This window comes from Poecilia formosa, unplaced genomic scaffold, assembly GCF_000485575.1.
Source record: "Poecilia formosa unplaced genomic scaffold, Poecilia_formosa-5.1.2 Scaffold34, whole genome shotgun sequence".
Classification (NCBI taxonomy): Eukaryota; Metazoa; Chordata; class Actinopteri; order Cyprinodontiformes; family Poeciliidae; genus Poecilia; species Poecilia formosa.
This window is the reverse complement of record NW_006799973.1, coordinates 2,278,274-2,298,711: the sequence shown is the minus strand read 5'-3', so window position 1 is coordinate 2,298,711 and position 20,438 is coordinate 2,278,274. Positions and strand designations below refer to the sequence as shown.

At 40.1% G+C, this 20,438-nt stretch overlaps 1 protein-coding gene across 5 annotated transcripts in view; it reads right to left on the bottom strand.

The window, feature by feature from the left end:
- Positions 1-20,438, bottom strand: part of ddr1 (discoidin domain receptor tyrosine kinase 1) — an 85,161-nt gene that overhangs the window by 51,434 nt on the left and 13,289 nt on the right. For all 5 annotated transcript variants that reach the window (XM_007550198.2, XM_016670524.1, XM_016670526.1 and 2 more), the window contains exon 2: positions 8,338-8,495. In XM_007550198.2, coding sequence (XP_007550260.1) covers positions 8,338-8,437 — 100 coding nt within the window. In that variant the 5' untranslated portion in view covers positions 8,438-8,495. The remainder of the gene's footprint in view (positions 1-8,337; positions 8,496-20,438) is intronic.

The following is a 20,438-nucleotide window of genomic DNA, read 5'->3' as shown; positions in this document are numbered from 1 at the left end:
GGTTAAAATGTCACATGACTGTTCAGGCTGCAGACGCTTTGAAAGCAATTTGATGCAAATCTGATTTAGTTCCAAATATGGAAGAGGCTCAGACCTGATTCAGACTGAAGTGAAAAGTCAGATGTAGTCCAGTTTATTAGTACGACACATTCCAGCAACAAGGCAGTGCAAAGAGCTCTGCATGATAAAGACACAAAAACTATAAAGTCGTAGAAGACGGTCACATTAACAAAAGCCTCTCTGTTGCTTTCTAGGCCACATTTTAGCAAAAAACAAAAAGTGGGTTTGAGTTGCATTTGCCTGCTGTGTGAACGTAAACTTAGCCTCTATTCTTGTTCTAGTTTTGGTTTTAGGTTTGGGATCAGTGTTTTAAAGGGTGAAAGCTGTCAGAAATAATTGAAGAAAATATTTTAATTTCTGTTGCATCTATTTTTATAGCTAGTTTTACAGTTCTTAGAGAAGCAGTGATGTGCTAAAGTCGGTTTTGCGTGTCACCGCAAACTCGTGATAGGCGCATCTTTAGTTTCCATTACTTCAATTTATATACGAGTAAGCTATGGAGTTTTATGCCCCCCTTTGGAGACAGGAAAGATGTCTCAGATTACACCTTTCCTGTCTGTCATTTTTTTGTTTTTTCCAACTATCTCTGTCCCACACAAAGCAGCTACCTCAGGGCTCCAGCTATCCTGCACAGCTCCAGTTACCAGCGCTCTGAGATTTGCAGGAAGAGAAAGAAACTGACAGCAAAGAGGGGGGAAAAAAAAAAGAAAAAGAAAAACACAGACGGGTCTCAAATGTCTGCCCCGACTCTGTTCCAGAGGCAGCTTTATCAAACAATCCAGATAACTTGGTCCCAGGCAGGGATTACCCAAACAGCCAAGTATCTGCTCTGAAGTCATCATAGGTGGAGGTGAGGGGTGTTTGGTCAGCCACGGGGTGGATGGAGGGGGGAACGGCGGTGACACGGAGGGGGTGGGGAAGGCGTCTAACTCACTTTCTGTCACTGAGTCACTCAACAGGAATGCTGGGCTCCATGACAAACCCCAAAACCCCAGCGAGTGACGGGGGCCTCGCGCAGTTCATCCACACCCTGGGGACAGGTGCCCGTTTCATTACATCATCGTCATCACTCCGCGCTGACGCTCTGCAGCCAGCAGTCTGCAGTCTTTTCACTTCTCCGCCTCCCTTTGTAACGTAGAATTTAACCCGTGCAATAAATATTTCAGAAATTTCACCTCAGCTTGATCTGCTAGACGAAACGTTTCAGCTTATATTTTATTGCTGCAGTGCAGCCACAGCCGAGACGGCAAGTCAAACCTGCTGCTGAATGTAAATCTGTAAACAAACTGGACGATCTGACTGAAAAAGGGTTTCATACCAGTCGATACTGGTCAATATTTATTAGCTTTTTTGTTTATAATATTTGAATTACTGTCAGTTTTTTATGTGACCTTTCCAGTTTTATCCACAGTTTTTGCTCCACATTATTGTTTTATAGTTGGTAAACCTTAAACTGCTGCTGCGACAGTTACTCAGTATGTTGTTGCTAGGTAACCATGTTACTCAAGTTGTTGCTAGGTAACAAAAAGTGAGTTAGTTGATGCCACCAACTTAGCTTAGCTGGCAGAAAGAGGTAGAGCAGCTAAAGCCTTTCCTTTGGCTACGTCCCCCAGAATGCTGTGCGTTTCTGAATCAGTTTAGTAAAATTATTTAACATTTTATCAGACATATTAGCTATTAATATCACAATATATATTGTAATTGATTTATTGTCCAGCCCTAATGTAAACTTCTATTAATGTACTTAGTAAAAGTTAACGAGTTTTATTCAGCATTTATGTTTAGCTAGCTAAAGTCTGCCTTTACGCTAAGGCTACCTTCACACCAGCCCTGTTTAGTCCGCTTTAATCAAACTCTGTTTGGCTTGATTTTTGGCTCAATCAAGCCAAAAAAGCGAACTCTGGTCTGCCTAAAATCCCACGTCTCGGTTCTGTTGCCAACCAAATGCCAACTGAACCACAGACCCCTCCAAAAGCAGGAAGCAGATTAAAGCACACGGCATTCTGGGTAAATACAACCAAAACAAATGTGTGAATCTAAAGCTAAAGGGAGAAATGACTCGTGGTTTTTTTTTAGTTTTTTTATTTTTATGAAAGACAAAAACAGAAATCCTACTCAGTTTTTGTTTACATTTTGTGAAGATGAAGTTGCGCTCATGTCTTCTGTGGAGGTTTGTGTTGCTTCCTTCAGTAGTTCTTGGTGCAGCGCCACCACAGGTGAGGAGGGGAATAGCAGTTTTTCAAACGTTCTGATTGTTTTACACTGTGCAGTGTGGAGGACTAAGGCAGCTGAAAATGCATCAAATCCTTTATCCCTAATCGAACAGAGTCTATCGGACAGTAAAAAGTGAAAACACCATAAAACTACTGTGTTAATATTTATGGCTTTAAGGTATATCGCGATCTAAAAGGTTTAACAGACAATAAGACTAAGCGAACCATTCCTGCAGTGTAGGATTACCTTGGCAGCTGAAGGAGAGGAATTTCCCTAAACTTTTCCACCCTTCACTGAGAAATGATGAGCGAAAAACAAAGTCAGTCATGGTTTGACTACCAGAGGAGAATCACCTGTCACTCTGTTTTACAGACTGAGCATGACCGTCAGTGAAATGGATAGCTTACTGCAAGAGAAGATATCTCACATATTTAACATAAATGTCTTTTATTCTAGCAAATGATTTGTGTAAATATTTATAACTTGGGATTCTATATTCTAGACTGAAAATTTCTATATTCTAGACTGAAAGTCAATTGAAGGTAAGATTTAATAAGCACTGGCTTCTTTCTACTCCTTTTCGAAGTGAATATGAAAGTTTTACGTTTGATTATCGTTTACTATTATTTCTTCTTTATTTCGTCTGTGACAGTTTTTTTGTTAAGATTTTAATTCCGACCCCATTGATTCTGAAGCAAAGTAATCAGTAAATGAAACAAAACCCCAGTGATGCGGTTTACAACGGAAACAACTGACTGCATTTACGAGCGAATGTCTGCAGCATTTGCTTTACGCTCTCAGCTGTCCAGTAAAATCAGTGGACGATCCCGGGGTGAGTCCGTGACTTAATGAGGCATTTAATTTTCCAAATCATCTCTGCAGACAGCTCAGTACCGGACATCTAACAGCAACTGTGTAAAATGCTCTGATGAGTTGATTTGTTGTGCATTCTAATAATATATCTTGTTTGTCAATAATTTTCTACTGGGAATATTATAATGCTTGAGCGAACAAGACGGTGCAATATGCTGCTTTACTTTGCTTTTTCTGCTGACCTGTGTGCTGCTTTTCCAGCTGTGAAATTGCATCTCCAGCAGAAAGTCTCCTGCTGTGAGCTTCACATGTAAACAGCAACTAAAGAATAAGACCAGACCAGATTTTCCACATTTTCTCCTAAAAAAAAAAACCTCTGCTACTCCATGTAAGTAAAAAAAAAAAAAAGAGGACGGTTTTACAAAGCCAGATGGCCTGGAGAAGGGCCAGCCATCGAGAATCATCCCAAGATAAATCAGGTGTCATTGTGGACAGGGAGGCTTGGTCCCATCTGCAAGTCAGGGCTATTCGTTGCATAATTTTTCACAAAAGCAGCCGGAGGTGAAAACTCTGACAGATTCTCACATAAATAAATGCTGACAATGCAGGGAGTTCCTCCTACGGAGAAAGAAACGAGTCACAGAGAATCATTCCAGAAGGCATAAAACACAAGGAGTGAGGTTAGCAAAGAAACTGATTCAGAAAGCAGCAGTGGTGTTGCTTTGAATCCTCTCAACAACTGGGGATGTTGACCATGAGTCATGTTTTATTCGCTTTGAAATAACGGTGAAACTGAGTAGCTGCATATTTTTAAAATTCGCTTCTCTTCGTCTCTCACATGGTGTGACATCACCTCTGGTCCTGATGTAAATAATTCAGATTAGTTTTATTTTGGTAGATGTACAATACGACAAAAAACAATAACTTGCTGAAAAAGGTAGAGGGTAAGGTCAAAGGTTATGCATATTTAAGTCTGTAACACTTTATTTGAAGTGGTGCATAAGACCGACATGACATCGTCATAAAATATAACATATGTCATGAACATGAAGGAGTCCGTTTATGACAGTCATGAAGTGTTATTTGGTAAATAACGACACTTAAGTGACTTTTTATGCAAATGTTTAGAACTTTGCATTAAAAGGGTCATTATTGACCATATAATGAAAAGTTTACACTTTTAATGGACTTTTAATGCAACTTCTGGTGAAACTTCACATTAAAACGTCATACTTATGACAATGTCATGTCAGTTTTATGCCCTCCCCTTCAAATAAAGTGTCACCTTTAAATCTAATATAATACTTATCTGTCGCAGTGAGGCTTCTTAAGGCTCATGTAGTTACAATAGATAATTTAATTAATTTATTAGCACATCCAGCAGTAAATCAGAGGGATTTCCTTTAACATATAAATTTGTTCTGAAATTACCTTGTGGGGAGAATTTGTATCATATGACTTTGAATCTTCTGACAAACATTGAGCTGAACTCTCTCGTACAAAGAAGCAAATGATACTTCAATTTTTTTGTTTTTGTGTTTTTCTGCATCACTACCCCCAGGAGGACATTTCGTGTATTTGAAGATTTTATTGATTCTTAGTGATGCAGAGAGAAACAGTTTGGTAACTCTGGGCTATTTTTGAGAAAATTATCATTTCATTGTACCGTAAACATTTCGTTGTGAAGATGATGCAATTTCAGTTCATCCAGAAAGTTCTAAAATTACTTTGCTGGTATTTACGGTTCTGACGGACGAATCAAAATAAACTCAAATCAGTGTCAGCAGTTCAACTTCACAAAATGTCTGATTGGAAATCAGCAAAGACCTTCCCTGATTAGTGCATCTCTAAATTATGCGAGCCAAATTTATCAAAAACAACAACATAGCTGCTTTTGTACAGTTGCAAACTTTTTCTTGTCAGCAGAGAGAAAAAAAACACAAAAAACAGAGGAGAAACAGAACATTAGTCAAGAAGAAGCAAAAATAACCGGATTCCAGTGACATTGGACACATGGAGAAGAAATATAACAATGTCTGCTTAATTCTGACTCAGTCTTCAGCTGTAAATTTCTCAGCCTCTGAGGACACAGAGTTACAGATCTTCAACATCAGCAACTAGTCTGGCAGTAGAGGTGAGTGGAAATATACATAAAAAAAAAACAAGCTGGCTGGATGTCAAGAGAGATTCAGGCCTGCAGCTGACTTTGTCCTTTACCAACATCTGATGACCCAACTATGGAGCAGGTCTGTGAATAAAAACACCTTTAGAGGCGACATGTTGATTAGATCACTTTGTTCTGTGACGCTATTTAAAAAAATAACCTGTTTAGGAATAATTGATTTAGAAAGGTAAGCTTAAAAATCAAGCTAAAAGCTTTAAAGTGGTAGATATTAAATGCAGTAATACTAAACAGGTCCAGTAGGCTTAAAATGAGCTTTAAAAGGAAAGTATTATGCATTTTCTAGACCTCTTGTGCCATTTTATAGCATAATAAAGTAACCATGTTACCTCCAGTTGTTATAAAAATGTTGTACATATCAAACAACTTACAAGAAATTTGACTTCGTAATTTGATGTCTTAAAATTGGCCTCTGTCTCTTCAAGAAGCTCCTGATCTTTGTGATAGTCCACCTCCAGGAAGTCATCTCAACAACATTTCTCCTATAAAGAGGCAGTATTATGCATTTTCCAGGCACATAGTGCCATTTAATATCAAAATCAACTAACTATGTTACCTTCAGTTATAACAATTTTATATATACTAAAAATGACTTAAAAGAAATGTAACTTTGTAATTTAAAGTTTTGAAATTGCAGAGGAACATCTAAAAGTTGCAGGACACCGGTCCTTGAGGACTGGAGTTTGACACCAACTTACAGAAAGAGCATGGCTGAATGGTTGCCATGGAGATTAAAGGATTTCTCAAACATGTACGGAAGAATCAAGGTATGTTTTGAAGAGGGAATAACATTATAACATGACGTAAAGCTCAAAAATTTATTTCACTTAAAGAACTCTGACCTCGAGCAGTAATTTTCCTCTGGTTTATAGCATCCATATAACATGTCTCAACACTTTAGTCACTTTTACTTTTTACTCTCTAAATTAATCTGCCACTTAATCCGATTCACAGTTTTAGCCTCTGCAGTGAGATGGTTGCCTGCACTGCAAACAAGTCTCCAGTTTCCCCTGGTTGGCTCACATTCACCGCCTCCTCTGATGCCTCCCTCCCGACACTTTGACTGACACTTTCATGAAGTGCCTGTGCATTAGCGATCCTGACGGGTCGGAGGTGTACGTGGAGGCGACGCAGGGGGCTGCTGCCTATCTCGGTCTCCTATTACAGACGACTGGCTGGCAGACAGGGAGAGGACACAGGATAGCCTGTTGATGGTGAACGGAGAACGAGCCGTTCGGATCTCAGAGTGTGAGGAGAATGTCAGAGTAGACGCCTGGTGATCCCGTGAAATACGGGGCAACGAGGAGAAGGAGATGCAAACAGGTTTAGGTTTGTAGAAAATAAAAATCTAGCTGGAGACGTCCCGACTACGGCTGAGCTACAAGGTTTAAAGACAAAATCTCATTCGTTTCAGGCCAAATCAGTTTTTTTGTTTTGTTTTTTGCTTAAAGATATTCACAAAATATAAAAAAAAATTGGCTTTTATTTCAACCAACCCTTCTAAGAGTTGAACAACGGAGCATCATCACCAGACTATGAGAATTTTTGTTTAATTAGAAGCATCAGGGATGGCTGCAGCATATCAGAGGGTTTGCACAAAACTATGGACACAGCGGCATCCCCGACACGCACAAATCGCACAAACATAACCCACACAAATATGATACAGGAATAGGATGCACCAGAAACAGCAGATCTGATCCACACAACGCAACACACGTACACACTTATGCCTGCACAGCCTACTTTTTTTTATGACAAATTACATTAAGTCAAAAAGACAGAAAAGCCGTTAGGTAGGCTTTGCTTATGACGATGTGAAGCGACAATGTTTGTCAAAAAGAGTAGAAATTAAGCAAACGCTTTGACTAGATTTTACTATTTAACTCTCCCAGTACAGCGTGGCGTTGGTGAAGTGCGCGGCAGGTGTCACGGTCGGCCAATGGAGAAGTGATGGGGTGTCCCGTCGGCGCTTTAGTTCCCAAACGAACTAAAATAAACTTGAAAAATTGCAGGTGGGCCCCACACAGGATAAGAAGTTCTGGTGGGGTTCTTAAAACTGTGTCTCACATTTAACTTACAGAAAGAGCAGCAAGCCTCCAAATAAAAGTAAACTGACCAATAACATTTAGGTGTAGAACGGACGTGTGCCCACTCCCACAGACGCACACAGATGTGGGCTACACTTAAGATATTTTGACACAAAAGAGTATTTTTATGTTATTCTGCAATTTTTTGAATAGCAAAAGGAAAGCACAATAAAAAGTACAATAGCTACAATATTTCTTTTGTTTACTCAAAGGAAAATCTCGAGGTATGCACAGTGCATACTGCCGTACAGCTGCAGGCGTGACTGATTACAAGAGAATAATACTAGAAAAAACATCTTAAAATGAAAAGAATAGTTTTAATTCAGCGTTATCAGGACGTGATTTGAGCATCTTTGATTCTTTCTTCAAAACAGACAGTTGTTTGCATTTCATTTTAAAGTCCTGCTAATGATAATAATTTGATGCTGAAGTGTTCAAGTATTTCTGTATGAAGTCCACATTTTTCATTTTAATTTTTGGTTATTTTTTGTGTTGGAGTTCTCATAAAATTTCTACTTCATTCTGGTAATATTTTGACTTTATTCCTGTTACATTATCCAGTTGTAAGGTAATTTTATTTATACAGCACATTTTCAGCAACAAGGCATTTGAAAGTGTTTTACATGAATTAGAGGAAATAATACAAACAAGAACAGAAGAAAAGCAAAATAAAAACAACAAAACCTAATAATAGTTTCTCTAAGGAATAAGAGTAAGTAATCAACAATTTATAAACTAATAGGAGTTTCTCTGTAGAACTCAAAGTCTAAATAAATCAAAGCTTTAAAGCATGTTTGACAAACAAGATGGCGGCATTCTGGCAGGACGACGGAAACCCAAGGAGTACATTAGTGAAAAATAATCCAGATTTTACAAAACTTAAATCGACAAAAACCAAAGAATGGATAAAACTGATTCATCTAGCAGCTATTATGCAAACTGAAAAGCTCTTAAAAATGTGCCTGTAGGTTATCTTACTTGGATCAAAGTGCCACTTATGATCCTCTGATGAGATGACGAACTCCGCCAGAACAGAGATCACTGTGACGAGAAGGAGCCGCGTGGTTGTGGAGGCCATGACAGCAGGAACGCGCCCGATTACGTGTCCGGAGACACACCGACAGCCACAGGCATACCTGCCAGAGAGAAACAGGACATTCAGAGACAGATTCAAGAGTTTAAACTGGACCGAACACAAGGCTTTTTAACTTTAATTTCCACACGCATGCACACGCACAGCTGTGGCCTGAGGCGGCTGATCTCACTGGCTCGACATCACCATTAATAACTCAACTCTCCCCATCATATCCTTTTATTCCAAAGCACGTCGCGTGCCTCGCAATCAGTTGTTTCTCCACATTTTGAGGCAGAGCGACAGGCCAGTCCCCTCAGGAGAGAGCACACAGCCAAATAAAGAGCAGTTTCACACACTAATTTGTTTTTCTCTCTGGCACCGAAACACGGTGATACAATAAAGCTTCCCTGCCTTTAAAAAAAAAGGCTGAAAACAGCTTTGTAAATGAGGAAGGCATAACTAAGGGATCCCACTTCATTCGCAGGGAGAGGCATTCGTCCTGTGGTTGAAACGTCAATCATTTCTCTAACTTATTTTCCAACCTGCTCCCCCCTAATAGGAGTGAGCATTTCTGGAGCACCTGGTTACAGATCCATGTTTGCAGTGAATACCAAACAGATGAATCAATAAGAGGGGAGTAATAAAAAAAAATAAAAAAAACATGAAGCAGCGACAGATCCTGGTGCATGCAAGTCTCTGCAACATCACAAACACCGAACAGCAAAACAAATCATTGTCTTTCATATTGGACACTGCTCTTAAATTGCCTGAAACCTTTTGGTTTCTTATCTTTGTTCCCTGTAGACTGCGATACAAATGGCTGCAAAACAACAAAGAATCCCAAACTACAAGGCAGACACAAACAAATTTAGCCACAGTCGACTCAAGAAACCAGAGAAAAAACTGAAAGTGGCATTGGAGAACTTCTTTGAAATACGTGTTGCTGCGATTATCACTGCATCAAGGCAGCAGGTACTGAAGACCTCAGTCATAATTCATAGGCTCAGTTGTGCAAATAACACAAAAATATTTGTGAAGGCACCAATCAAGTTATTTCCAATGAACAACTTGAAAAATAAAATAAAAACAGGACTAAATCAGCAGCTTCCTGCAGCGCAGCCTGTGACCAATCATAGCAGACTTACAGGAGACACGAGTTCAAGCTGAACACCACACACAGTGAGGCCTGTGAGTAGAAATATACAGCAAATCATGAATATTTTGTGTACAACCCTGTCCCAGTAAATCCGTCCAGTATTGGCTCTTTCATGTAAACACAAACACGGCGTGTCGGCACCAATTAAACCAGTTCAGAGCATTACAGTAGAATAATACAGCAATACATCCTCCATTCATGAAGGCCTCAATGATGACTTTGTGCTGCAACTATTTTAGACGTGTTGATTCAACGATGCTTTTTTATCTTTGAGGAGACTAACTCCATCAAACTGTTTATTGATACGTCCTGAAGCGGTTAGACAACAAAACAATGAGGCTTTCATAAAACTCCAGGATAAAACTGGAGCATTTTATTGAATGCCGACTCTCTGTAATACTTTGAGGATTTTCTTTTGGAATGATACGGGGGTAAAAAGCACAACAAGTGAAATAATAATGAAGAAGTAGACAATTTTTCTAGCTTTTTTGTCAGTTCTGATTATTTTGAGCCCTTTCAAACTGGGATGTTTTAGGGTGTCTTGTCTCTTTAAATCCAAAAAAAATTCGCTGGCCACACCCTTCAACGTAATGTTTACACTCGCATGTGAAAACTGTACATCTTTGAAAAGCAGAAGTGGAGCCTCCTGCACAACCAACGAGAATGCAGCAAGTGGTTTCTAGATGGCAAGACTACAATAAAAAGCTTGTCCTTTCCAGCTGCCATTGTACAGAATATACAGCGAAAAAACAAAAAAAAAAAAACAGCTGACCAAATGTGCTGGAGTCCTGCCCGAGTTGCTAGGTAACCACCTTCAATGCCCACACCCTTCAACTCAACGTTTACACTCGCACATGAAAATGGCTGCAAACAGATTACACAACCTGTCCGTCCATCTTTGAAAAGTAGAAGCAGAAGTGTAAAAACGTCCAAAAAGTGAATTCCCCTTCAAGAACAGCCCGGTTTCGTTCCCAGTTAAAAACAGCCCGGTTTCATATAGATCTATAAGCTTAGATCTCCTCCAGCTGTGAGCAACAGTTCAACTCTCCATTCGGTTTCTGCAGTTGTCAGCCGGCCGAAAGAAAGGAAACCTCCTGAACCTCCCTCTTAATTAAGAAATGTATTTTTAATGTAAAGTTGAGATGCCGTCATATCCATTTCCCTAAAACACAATGTGCTCCAGATTCATCATCGATTTAGTAACACACTAGAATCAGACCTCCAGAGTCTTGGCGTACCAGGAGGTGAGCAGCAGAGGTAAATATACCGCTGCACCGACTTGTTTTTGGTAAAATGTTGCATTATCGAAGCAGTTTTTATTCTCTCCAAGACCTACAATACAACAAGATAAATTATTCATATAAGGAACAGTGTTTTTTCTCAAAACAAAGAAAATGATTTAACATCGGCTATCGAGAGGCCATCATTAAAACGTTGCTCTATGTGTTTAACTCGGATTTCTAAAAAGCTGCCAACACATTTCATGAGAAGCTCAAACCTCAAAAGCCTGAACTCCATTCAGCTTCTGCCTTTCCTGCTGAAAGTCTCACTCTCTCAACTTTAATGACCTGCTCATTCTTGCAGGGTCGAGGGTGGAGGTGTTTGTTCAACAACAACAATGCACACACATGCTAAGAGACAGTGAATCTGCACCGGATTGATCCTTTTATGGAAACCAAAACTACAAAAATCATGAAACGATGAAAAGGCAAAATGACTCACCATCACATCTTTGCGTCAAAGTTATAAAAATATTCCATATTAATGATCAAATACTGTCGCAGAATCTGACATTTTTAAGAGCAATGGTAAAACCAGATTGGTTTCCTTTTTTAATTAAAACCATACAAATCATATTATTGTGTGCCAACCATAAAACTGTGGTGTTTTTCCTCAAGATTATCATCATTTAAAGGTCACCACTGTACGTGTTTGGCTTTCGAAAAAAGGCTCCCAGTGGTGCACAGAGAGAAACCTTGTGATAAGTGGAGGTTTTGGAGGGAGTGACAGCTGGGGTAGAGAGGGAGAGCGGCCAGACTTTCCTCCCTGCAGACCCTCCGTTTTCCAGCTTCATCTTGGACTCCAACAGGCCGACAACTGACACACAGCTGTAGCGACAGGGGATCCTCTGAGGAGGAGGAGGAGAAGGAGGAGGAGGAGGAAGGAAACGGGGCGAATGGTAGCTCAGGCGCAGCGGCAGGGCGGAGGGACGGCAAACCGAGAGCGGCGATGACATGAGGTACATGAGTGAGTATTTGGGCAGGGGGGGAGCGGTGGAAAGATGGTGACTTTCCACAGGCAGGGGAGCGATTATTTGGGCATGGAGGAGCTGCAGCTGTCCAGAACGGGAGACACAATGCGAGAGCAACGTGCTGCATGTGTCACGAGATCAGTGACACGGGGAAACACGTCGTCAACGAGCTGAAATCTGTAAAAACACAAAATCTTACCAAGTGTTTTTGGTCTAGTTTCTTGTGCAAATATCTTAGCACACTGTAAATAAGATAAAAAACAAGTAACTTTCCAGCATGATATAGGAGATTGTGTTAAATCAATAATCGCTTAACATTAATGAAAAATACACCAGTTATAAAGTGTTGTTCCACGTCAACATGAAAAGGATTTATTGACTCAAAACAAGTTACTATATATTATAATATGGATGAATATCTTGTACCACAGGAAGATTTTTTCATTTATACTAGTTTTGCACTGATTTATCAGAATAAACACATTTGAGCTAAACACATTCACTTTATGTTTAAATACAATATTATATAAAACATGGATTGATGACTCAAAGTGTTAACTTTTTTCATCTTTTGTTTCTTATTGGGTATAATATGCATTTTTCTTCTCTTTTACATTAGTTAAAACAAAGAAATAAAACTAAAACCTGTGCCATTTCACGGAATTATTGACCTAAAACAAGCTCCTATGAGGTGCTAAAGAGTTAGTTTCACCTCATTTCAAGTGTAGCTGCTAGAAACTACACCAACAGAAGAAACAGAAGTCAGTGCGTCAGACTACACATGATGAGCGGGGCCTAAAACCCGAGGCAATAACCAAAACGGCCAGCACGACATCAACAAGCCGTCCCCTCCACCGAGTCTCATCAGCGTTTCGTCATCAAGGGAGCGAACTTCTCCTCCAGCAGCGCGTCGAGACACAAAGACATTGTAAACACGAGCAGAGAAACTGACATCGCGTTTCATCTACCGGGAACAAAAGTGGCCACGGCCATCCGAGAGCACTGTTGTTGGAAAAGTCAAGTGGTGCTGAACAGCTGTGGTTGGCGCTCCGAGGGACGGAGAAGGGCCGGCTGTGTTCTGGAGGAGGCGGAGGCGGCCCGGTCCACACTCACATTTCGTCTCCACTAATCCAGGAGCGGGACTAATGAATACTTATGAGCAGCTGCTGTTTCTGTCCCCCCACAACAAAACACTGCTGACGAGACGGACAAAGCCGGCAGCAGGACAAACGGGCGGGGAGGACTGATACAGATTGCTGCCATTGCATCATATAAGACAATCTGCCAGTTGCTATAATTAGATTCCCCCTCTGAAAAGCTGGCAAGACTGCATTGGCCACGCTTCATGTCTGCTCAACAGATCCGAAAGTTGGACCCTTAAGCAGTTATTCTTTAAAAGGTGACTTCTTATGCATCCATGAACAGATTAGTTTAGGCCTGTGGCCTATACAAAACCTCTTCATTACATTTTTAGATAATGAGATTTCATTCTGGCCAGTTCTGAATATTTGTTTTCAGAATTAGATGTTTTAGGGCATGTTGCCACTTTAAGTCCAAAGAAGCTGCTGGTCACTCCCCAGCTCAACACTTACACTCTGTGAAAATGGGTGCAATTCAAATTCAAAGATACTTCACTGATCCCAAAGGGAAATTAAACGTGGTTGTAATTCATTAATTCAAATTCTTCAAAGAAGAATTTGAATTAATGTAGATGGTAAAGGCTGTTGGCAGGAAGGATCTCTTGTAGCAGGTTGTATTTGAAGAAGCCTCATGTTTCATGAAGAGGCTGATAGTTGTTCATACTTTTTTAGATTTTGTGAAGAATCCTTTTTTTAAAATGTGGAACCATCTTTGAACATATTACAAACAACAAAGCTGTTATTATACAGCACTTAAAGCTGTAAAACCAGCTCACCAAATGTCCTGGAGCTCAGTTTGGGTTGCTAGGTGACGGCCTGGGCTTCGCTGGGGTTGCTAGGTAACTGCGCAGTGCCTTCTGATTTGCTGCATTCCACAGGTTTTTTTCAACGGCTCATTTTCCTGACACCGAAAACATGAACTTATTGCTTTAAAAGAAACATCTGGGTGTTTTAAGCACTTTGTTTTTAGAAGCAGAATAATCCCAAATGGAAGCATAAAAAGGTGCAAAATGTGTCCTTTAAAATTTCCCTCTTTAAAGTTGGTCCAGATTTCAAAAGGTCACCTGAAGGATTTTCTGGTAATTCTGCATGTTTTAGTCCATTAACTGTGAACAGTATGTTTTACATCGCAGCTGACCGTTTTCTGAAGCACATCATAACTTCCAAGTCATTCTGGGATTTTCTCTTTGCCCCACACCCTGTCCAGACAGCCATTAGTTTCAGTTTGTGTCAGTGCCAAATAAAAACCAAGTTCCAAGGGCTTGAAATCTGAGAGGTAATCAATCACAATCAATGGTTAATTCATTTTTTCTGTCGGTTACATCACCACAACCCTCGCCTCAACAGAGCAGCTGAACAGAAACATTAGCAAAAGCCCCGCTTAAGAATTCCTCGCTGCTCCGGGTTTGCTTGTTAAAGTGATTATATTCCAGAGTTTTCTGGAGTGGAATGGATGCAGCTGTAATGATGGAGATGAAAGAAAATTGTTGCTGATAATGCTTGTAGTTACCAGATATGGTGTCAACTTTTCCAGCTTTTTCCAGTGTCAAAAGGTTGATGGGAAAGTTCCTCAGTTCAGAACAGGAATGGATGGTTGAAGGGCTCAAAGTAAATACAAAGAGCATTTCACTGTCACCCGTCACTGGGACACAGGCGACACATGGGCTGGAAACTAGCGCCACCTATCATGTACTTTATCGTAACTTGGTTCTAAAAATGCAGTTCCAAGCCTCAAGCAACAAGTGCTCAGCCACAGCAGTGTGGAACCAGCGTGTGGCTGGTTTATGGCTCCTGCCCAAAGGTAACTGGAAGCTTCCAAAATGTCACCGCTTCCCTTGACTACCACAAGACCCTGGACACCCCGCTGGGAGCCCCATTTGTTAACATCACTGGGGAGACGAGCGAGCCACAACTACCTGGGTGAGATGTGATGCCTTTCGAGTTTTAATTCCCCAAACTGGCTGCGGAGCCAGTTAGAAGTGAAGTGTTGGCGAGCAAAGTGCAGCTTTGGCCTGCGATCGTGTGTGTGCTGGCTTCATTTAAGACGGTAGAGTTTGTGGTCTTGCATATTTAGGCCAAGTACAGCTTGTATTGCTGGAGTTGTAAGGAACCAGTGAAGCTGAACACAAGAGGGGACTTCTAAGATTTGGTCAGACTTAACTTAACGGGACTTTATAATCTAAAAGTAAATTATGTCCCGATTCTCACTTTTCCCCCTTCGTTTGCTCCAGCGATAACGAGCGGGCACTGGGGCGTCTGTGGTGACCGGGCGTTGGGATGTTGACTCTCCGGAAGAATACGATGCAGGTACTATAAAACAACAAGTGGTTTCTGGATGGTAAGTCAAAAACAAAACACTTGTCTTTTCCGGCAGCCATTGTACAGCACATGGAGCAGGATGGTGGACAGCCAGAGGACCAGACATAGCCGAAGATTACTGCAGCCCAGATGTGCTAAGGAATGCTACAGCAAATCTTTTCTGCCTGCAGCTATCAGACTTTATGATACGCACACAGTCTCAGGAGCTGTGCATTTTAAATGTTGAACATATACTGAGCAATACACGTTTGTTCTTAAGACCATCACCGCTAATTGTATTTTATTGTTGTATGTTTGTTATTTTTATATTATTTATTTACTTATTTTTTTATTTTTGCTGTGTGCTGTGCTATGCTGGGACAAACAAAATTATCTCATCTTAAAACTAGCTAACCAAATGTACTTGGGTTGCACTTCGGTTGCTAGGTAACGGTCTGGGTTCCGCTTTGGTTGCTAGGTGACAGCCAGTACCTGCAGATTTGTGATGTTACATTTCAAGTAATTTTTCAGCCACCAAAAACTTATCGACAAAAAAAATGGTTAGATGGCACTTTTTTGTTTTGTTTTGAACAAAAACGGATGAAGTTAAACTATGATAGCATGAGACTGTTGTATTTTTAATCAAAGTTATGCTGTGAATATCTGATCAAAGGCAAGACTTTATTCCATTAATATTTAGCAAATGTAACAACAGTCCACTCGTATGTTCAGATACTTTGGTCAAATTAAATAAAAAGTAAAACTGGAGCTGGTGGAAAACGTCAGATCACTGAAGTCAGCAGGACTCGGCTTCTGCAGGACACGCCTCTGGTAAAAGTGAAATCATCAAAGCTAGTCGTCATTTTAATTTGACTAATTACATGCTGGAAGAGAGACCCTTCAAAACTCTGCACTTTGTTTAGAAAGAATCGAGCAAACCTAAAAGTGTAAATAAATTCCAACACTGAAAAGCCCAGAGCCTCGATTATTTTCCCCCTCCATTTTTGTTATCAAAACCGTTTCAGACAGAAAACAACGTGTGAAGTCTTCAGCCGCGGCCAAATAAAGCAACACGCTGCCAGTTAGACGTGACTAATGGTCACTGGGGAGGCACGGAGAAGTGAGCTCTTTGTTTTGGATTTCCGTGAGCCTGTGAGGAAATTGGATGTGTGCGATATTAGGCTTTGAGTCGTGGAGAGGGAGGGAAGCACGAATCAATCTTTTATCTTCCCAGCACTTTGAAGGATGGGACACCGCCAGCCTGAGAAACAAGGTCATCTGATGGGTTTCTTGGAAATACCCTCGACAGTTAGAGGCTCTGAGTGGGTGAAGTGCCGTCTCAGTGGGAAAACGCAGTTTTCTCGTTTTTTACTGAAGACCCACTCTGAGTGGAGTCAGCAGTTGTTTGTTTATCCCAGTTTATTCATGGGGGATCCTTCATTCAGCTTGAAAACATTTTTCAGTTTACACTGGTTAAATATTTAAGCATTACCAGTGCTCGGCATAATTTCTCCAGAGGATCAACAACACAGCTTCTTACCCTTAATGAGCATGAAGATTTTACTCCTTAAAATTGAGAGAATACTGTCAGCATGTTTGCTTATCTTACAAAAACACAGGACTGGGAAAAACTATTCCCACATACAGATTTTTAAAAGCTTTTGAAACATCTACACACAAAAAGTGATCTGAATGAACAGAAAATGCAATTTTCAAGCAATTTCATTTGGTCCAATGTAAAAAATATTATTCAGATCCCAGCCTACGGACTTTCTGCCACAGGCCAAAACTTTGCATACATGGCTTCCTCCTATAAAACCATAATGAATCTTTCCAGGAGTGGCCAGAGTACCAACATTACTCAAAAAGCGCAACAATAACTCATCAAAAATGCTACAGGTCTCACTTGACTCATTTAATACCTCAATCCCCTCCCAAAAAACACAAAAGCCCATCTCACATCGTCGTAAAACATCTTGATTACTAAAAAATATTATGTAGCTTTTCATTAAAAGATCATCATAGCAACAGCTAGAGCTGAGCAATAAATCAATAATATATATCGCAGTAGACAAGTGATCAATATCAATAGAAAATATGTCCAATAAAATGTTCAATAATTTCACTGAATTCAAATCTAGAACCGCACTGCATTCTGGGAGATGTAGGCAGAGGAAAGACTATCTGCTCAACCTCTCGTGGCCAAGGTTGGTGGTACCAACTAACTCACTCACACTTTGGTTACCTAGCAACAACTTGTTGAGTAACTTGTGGTTACCTAGCAACAGCCTGGAGAGTAGCTGCAACAGCAGCAGTTTAAGGTTTTGAGTGAAAGGAAAAACTGAGCACAACAACTTGAGAGATTGTTGAGAGATAGCCTGGGTTAAAAACAGCTTTTAACTCAGGTCATCTTCCACTGATGAGAAAATTGTGAATTTCTCTTTTAGAATGAGAAATGGAGAGTTAAGGAGGAAGCCAAGTCTCATTTAGTCCGGTTTGTCATCCATTGCCCACCAATGTGTCACAACTCTCCTCGACAGAAGGAAGTTGCATTCATGCCTCTGGAACCTTAAAATCTGCTGAGTTTCCTGATGGGAAGCGCCGCTAAAGAATAGATGAATCACGTAAAGAGGGTGACAGGAACTGAAAGCAGATTTAAAAACTGCATCCACAGATGATGCATGTACAGCGAGAGTCGAAGGTGGTTAAACTATTCCTGGAAGGATGCTTAGCCACTCAGGATCAAATGAGTCATTAAAAAGAAATAAAAAACACCTAGTTCAACACACATTCTCCTTCCTGGTGGTAGAGGCGCAGCAGGGCAGCGTTTTAAGGCAACAACGTTCACCCCAGATCTATGCCACACCAGCAAGAATTGAACAGAAACTTCTGAGGCGAGGCTCAAGGGAAGCACAAACCCAGGTGAAGAATGAGCTCAGCAAACTCTGGGTCATTAGCTGGTTGCTACACCAAGCTGAAAAATAAAATCAGTTGCATAATTCAGTTTTATTCCCCTTTGTGCTTTCTAAAAACAACTCCGTCTGGTCCAATGCACAGCTTTCCTACAACTCTGGCCAAATGTTTACATACACCCATATTGAGCAGCAATATGAGAATACTTTAGGCATTTTGTGTTTTATTTGAATCAGACATTGGTGACTGAGCTACATAAAGCTATGGATGGTAAGTTATCGATTTGGTCGCTGTAAAATATGTTTTTACATTTATTTTAGAATAAAATAGTTCTGTCTATGCATTCCTTCATTACACTGGTCAACAGCAAAAACACTGTCTGGGGTTTTTCAGCTGTTTTATGGTAATTTTGATGTGCTGAATCCAAAAATCACATTGGTTTTGCTCAATCTGGTCAATTTTCTGAACTATGGAGCAACATGAGCATCAAAATGCACGACTTGTTCTCACATATGGATCGGTTTGCTGAGAGTCTGGAATCAATGAGTGATGAGCAGGAGGAGAGAGTCCATCAGGACAGAAAAGAGATGATGATGTACTGATCAATTCACATGTACTTATCAGTGTTTATTATTCAATTTACAGAAATCCAAGTTTGTAACATTTAATTAATACACTATCAGAAAATTACTTTTTCTTCCAAAACCTTTTTTGGGTGAAAAATATTAGTGGAAATGAACTGATAATGTCACAAAAATGTAAATCTGACAAACTTCCAGAAAACTGCAAAACAGCTGAAACAATGAAAAACATTCTGGTGTGTAATGCCATCAGACAAAATGTTGTTTCACTTGTCGACTGTGTCTTTTATGACTTTGTATTTTTATGACGTAAAGCACTTTGAGCTGCCTGGTTGCTGAAATGTGCTATATAAATAAACTTGGTGTTGATAAAGGAAGCTAATAGAGGAAGCACAATTAATAGCAACGACCTTTTGTGGAGAAATGACTGAGTTCTGCAGACAAATCTGTTTGAATATGTAGTCAGAACCAGGAGTGGTGGGATTGTGATGCTTCAGCCATAATTTAGTCCCCATTTATCAACTCGGGCTTCTTCTGGTGCAGAATTATGAAGCAAGTCCTCCATCAAAGTTGTAAAAACGTGACATAGCCGTTCAGACTGCAGACGCTTTAAAAACTACCTGATGCAAGAGGTGACATTTGATTCTTTGTGGGGTGAAAAGGTTGGAATTAGGCCACTCAGATTACCATAAAAAAAGTTAGATAAGTGTAAATTTAGCCCTAATCTCTACAGTATGCAGACGCTCTGTCTACATTTATGAAGGATATGCGAAATGCTTGAAGTGGCTGGCATGGAAAGGGAGTTGACCATATTTTCAGCCTAAAAGGGCAAATAATTTATTGTATGCAGAGGACTGAATTTAGTCAAACAAACATCAAGTTAAAGTTGATGGGAAATCCCACTTTGTCCCAATCCAAACATCATAAGCATCAAAGTTTCCCCAACATGACAGGGATTTAATCTGCCTCACTTCGTCATCTTTGAACCAGCATGAAAAACATGTCTGGAAAAATGGAGAGCAACACGTGAAACTGCGACAGCAGCTTAAGGGCAAACATGATTTGTGAAATCATGATGCTTTCTATAAGTAAAATATGCACATCTAAATAACCTCTAAAGAGGAACTGAATATTACCATGTCAGGCAGCGACTTCAAAGGAAATGGAAAACCAGGAACTAAAATATGGATGCAATTCCTTCATGCATTTCCAGCACTATCCTGGGTTAAATTTTCTAATCAATCAATCAATCAGCCATACAAGTGTGATAACTGATACTGAAATATTTATCCAATTACCGGCTTGTGAATGATACAAAAAAATAAGAATTTTGTTAGTCTTCACAGAAAGTAATAAACTGGAAATTGGAAACACAAAAGCCTGACCAGGTTATATTTCAGACTCTGTTACAGTAAAAATCTGAGTTTCGTGCTGGGTCACAGTGATCCAGAACCGCTGTATCAGACAAAGCAATCACCAGGTGAAAAAGAATGCTTGACCCAGAAAGAGCTTCTGTGAGGGGAAAAAAACAGAAATGAACAAAAAGAAGAAAGACTGAGAGCTGAAACGAGATTGAAAGAAAAAAAAATAAATAAAAAACCGCAAAGGTCTTATTAGCACTTGGGCGGCGTGTTAGCTGCAGCGTGTGAACCACATCGACTTGCTC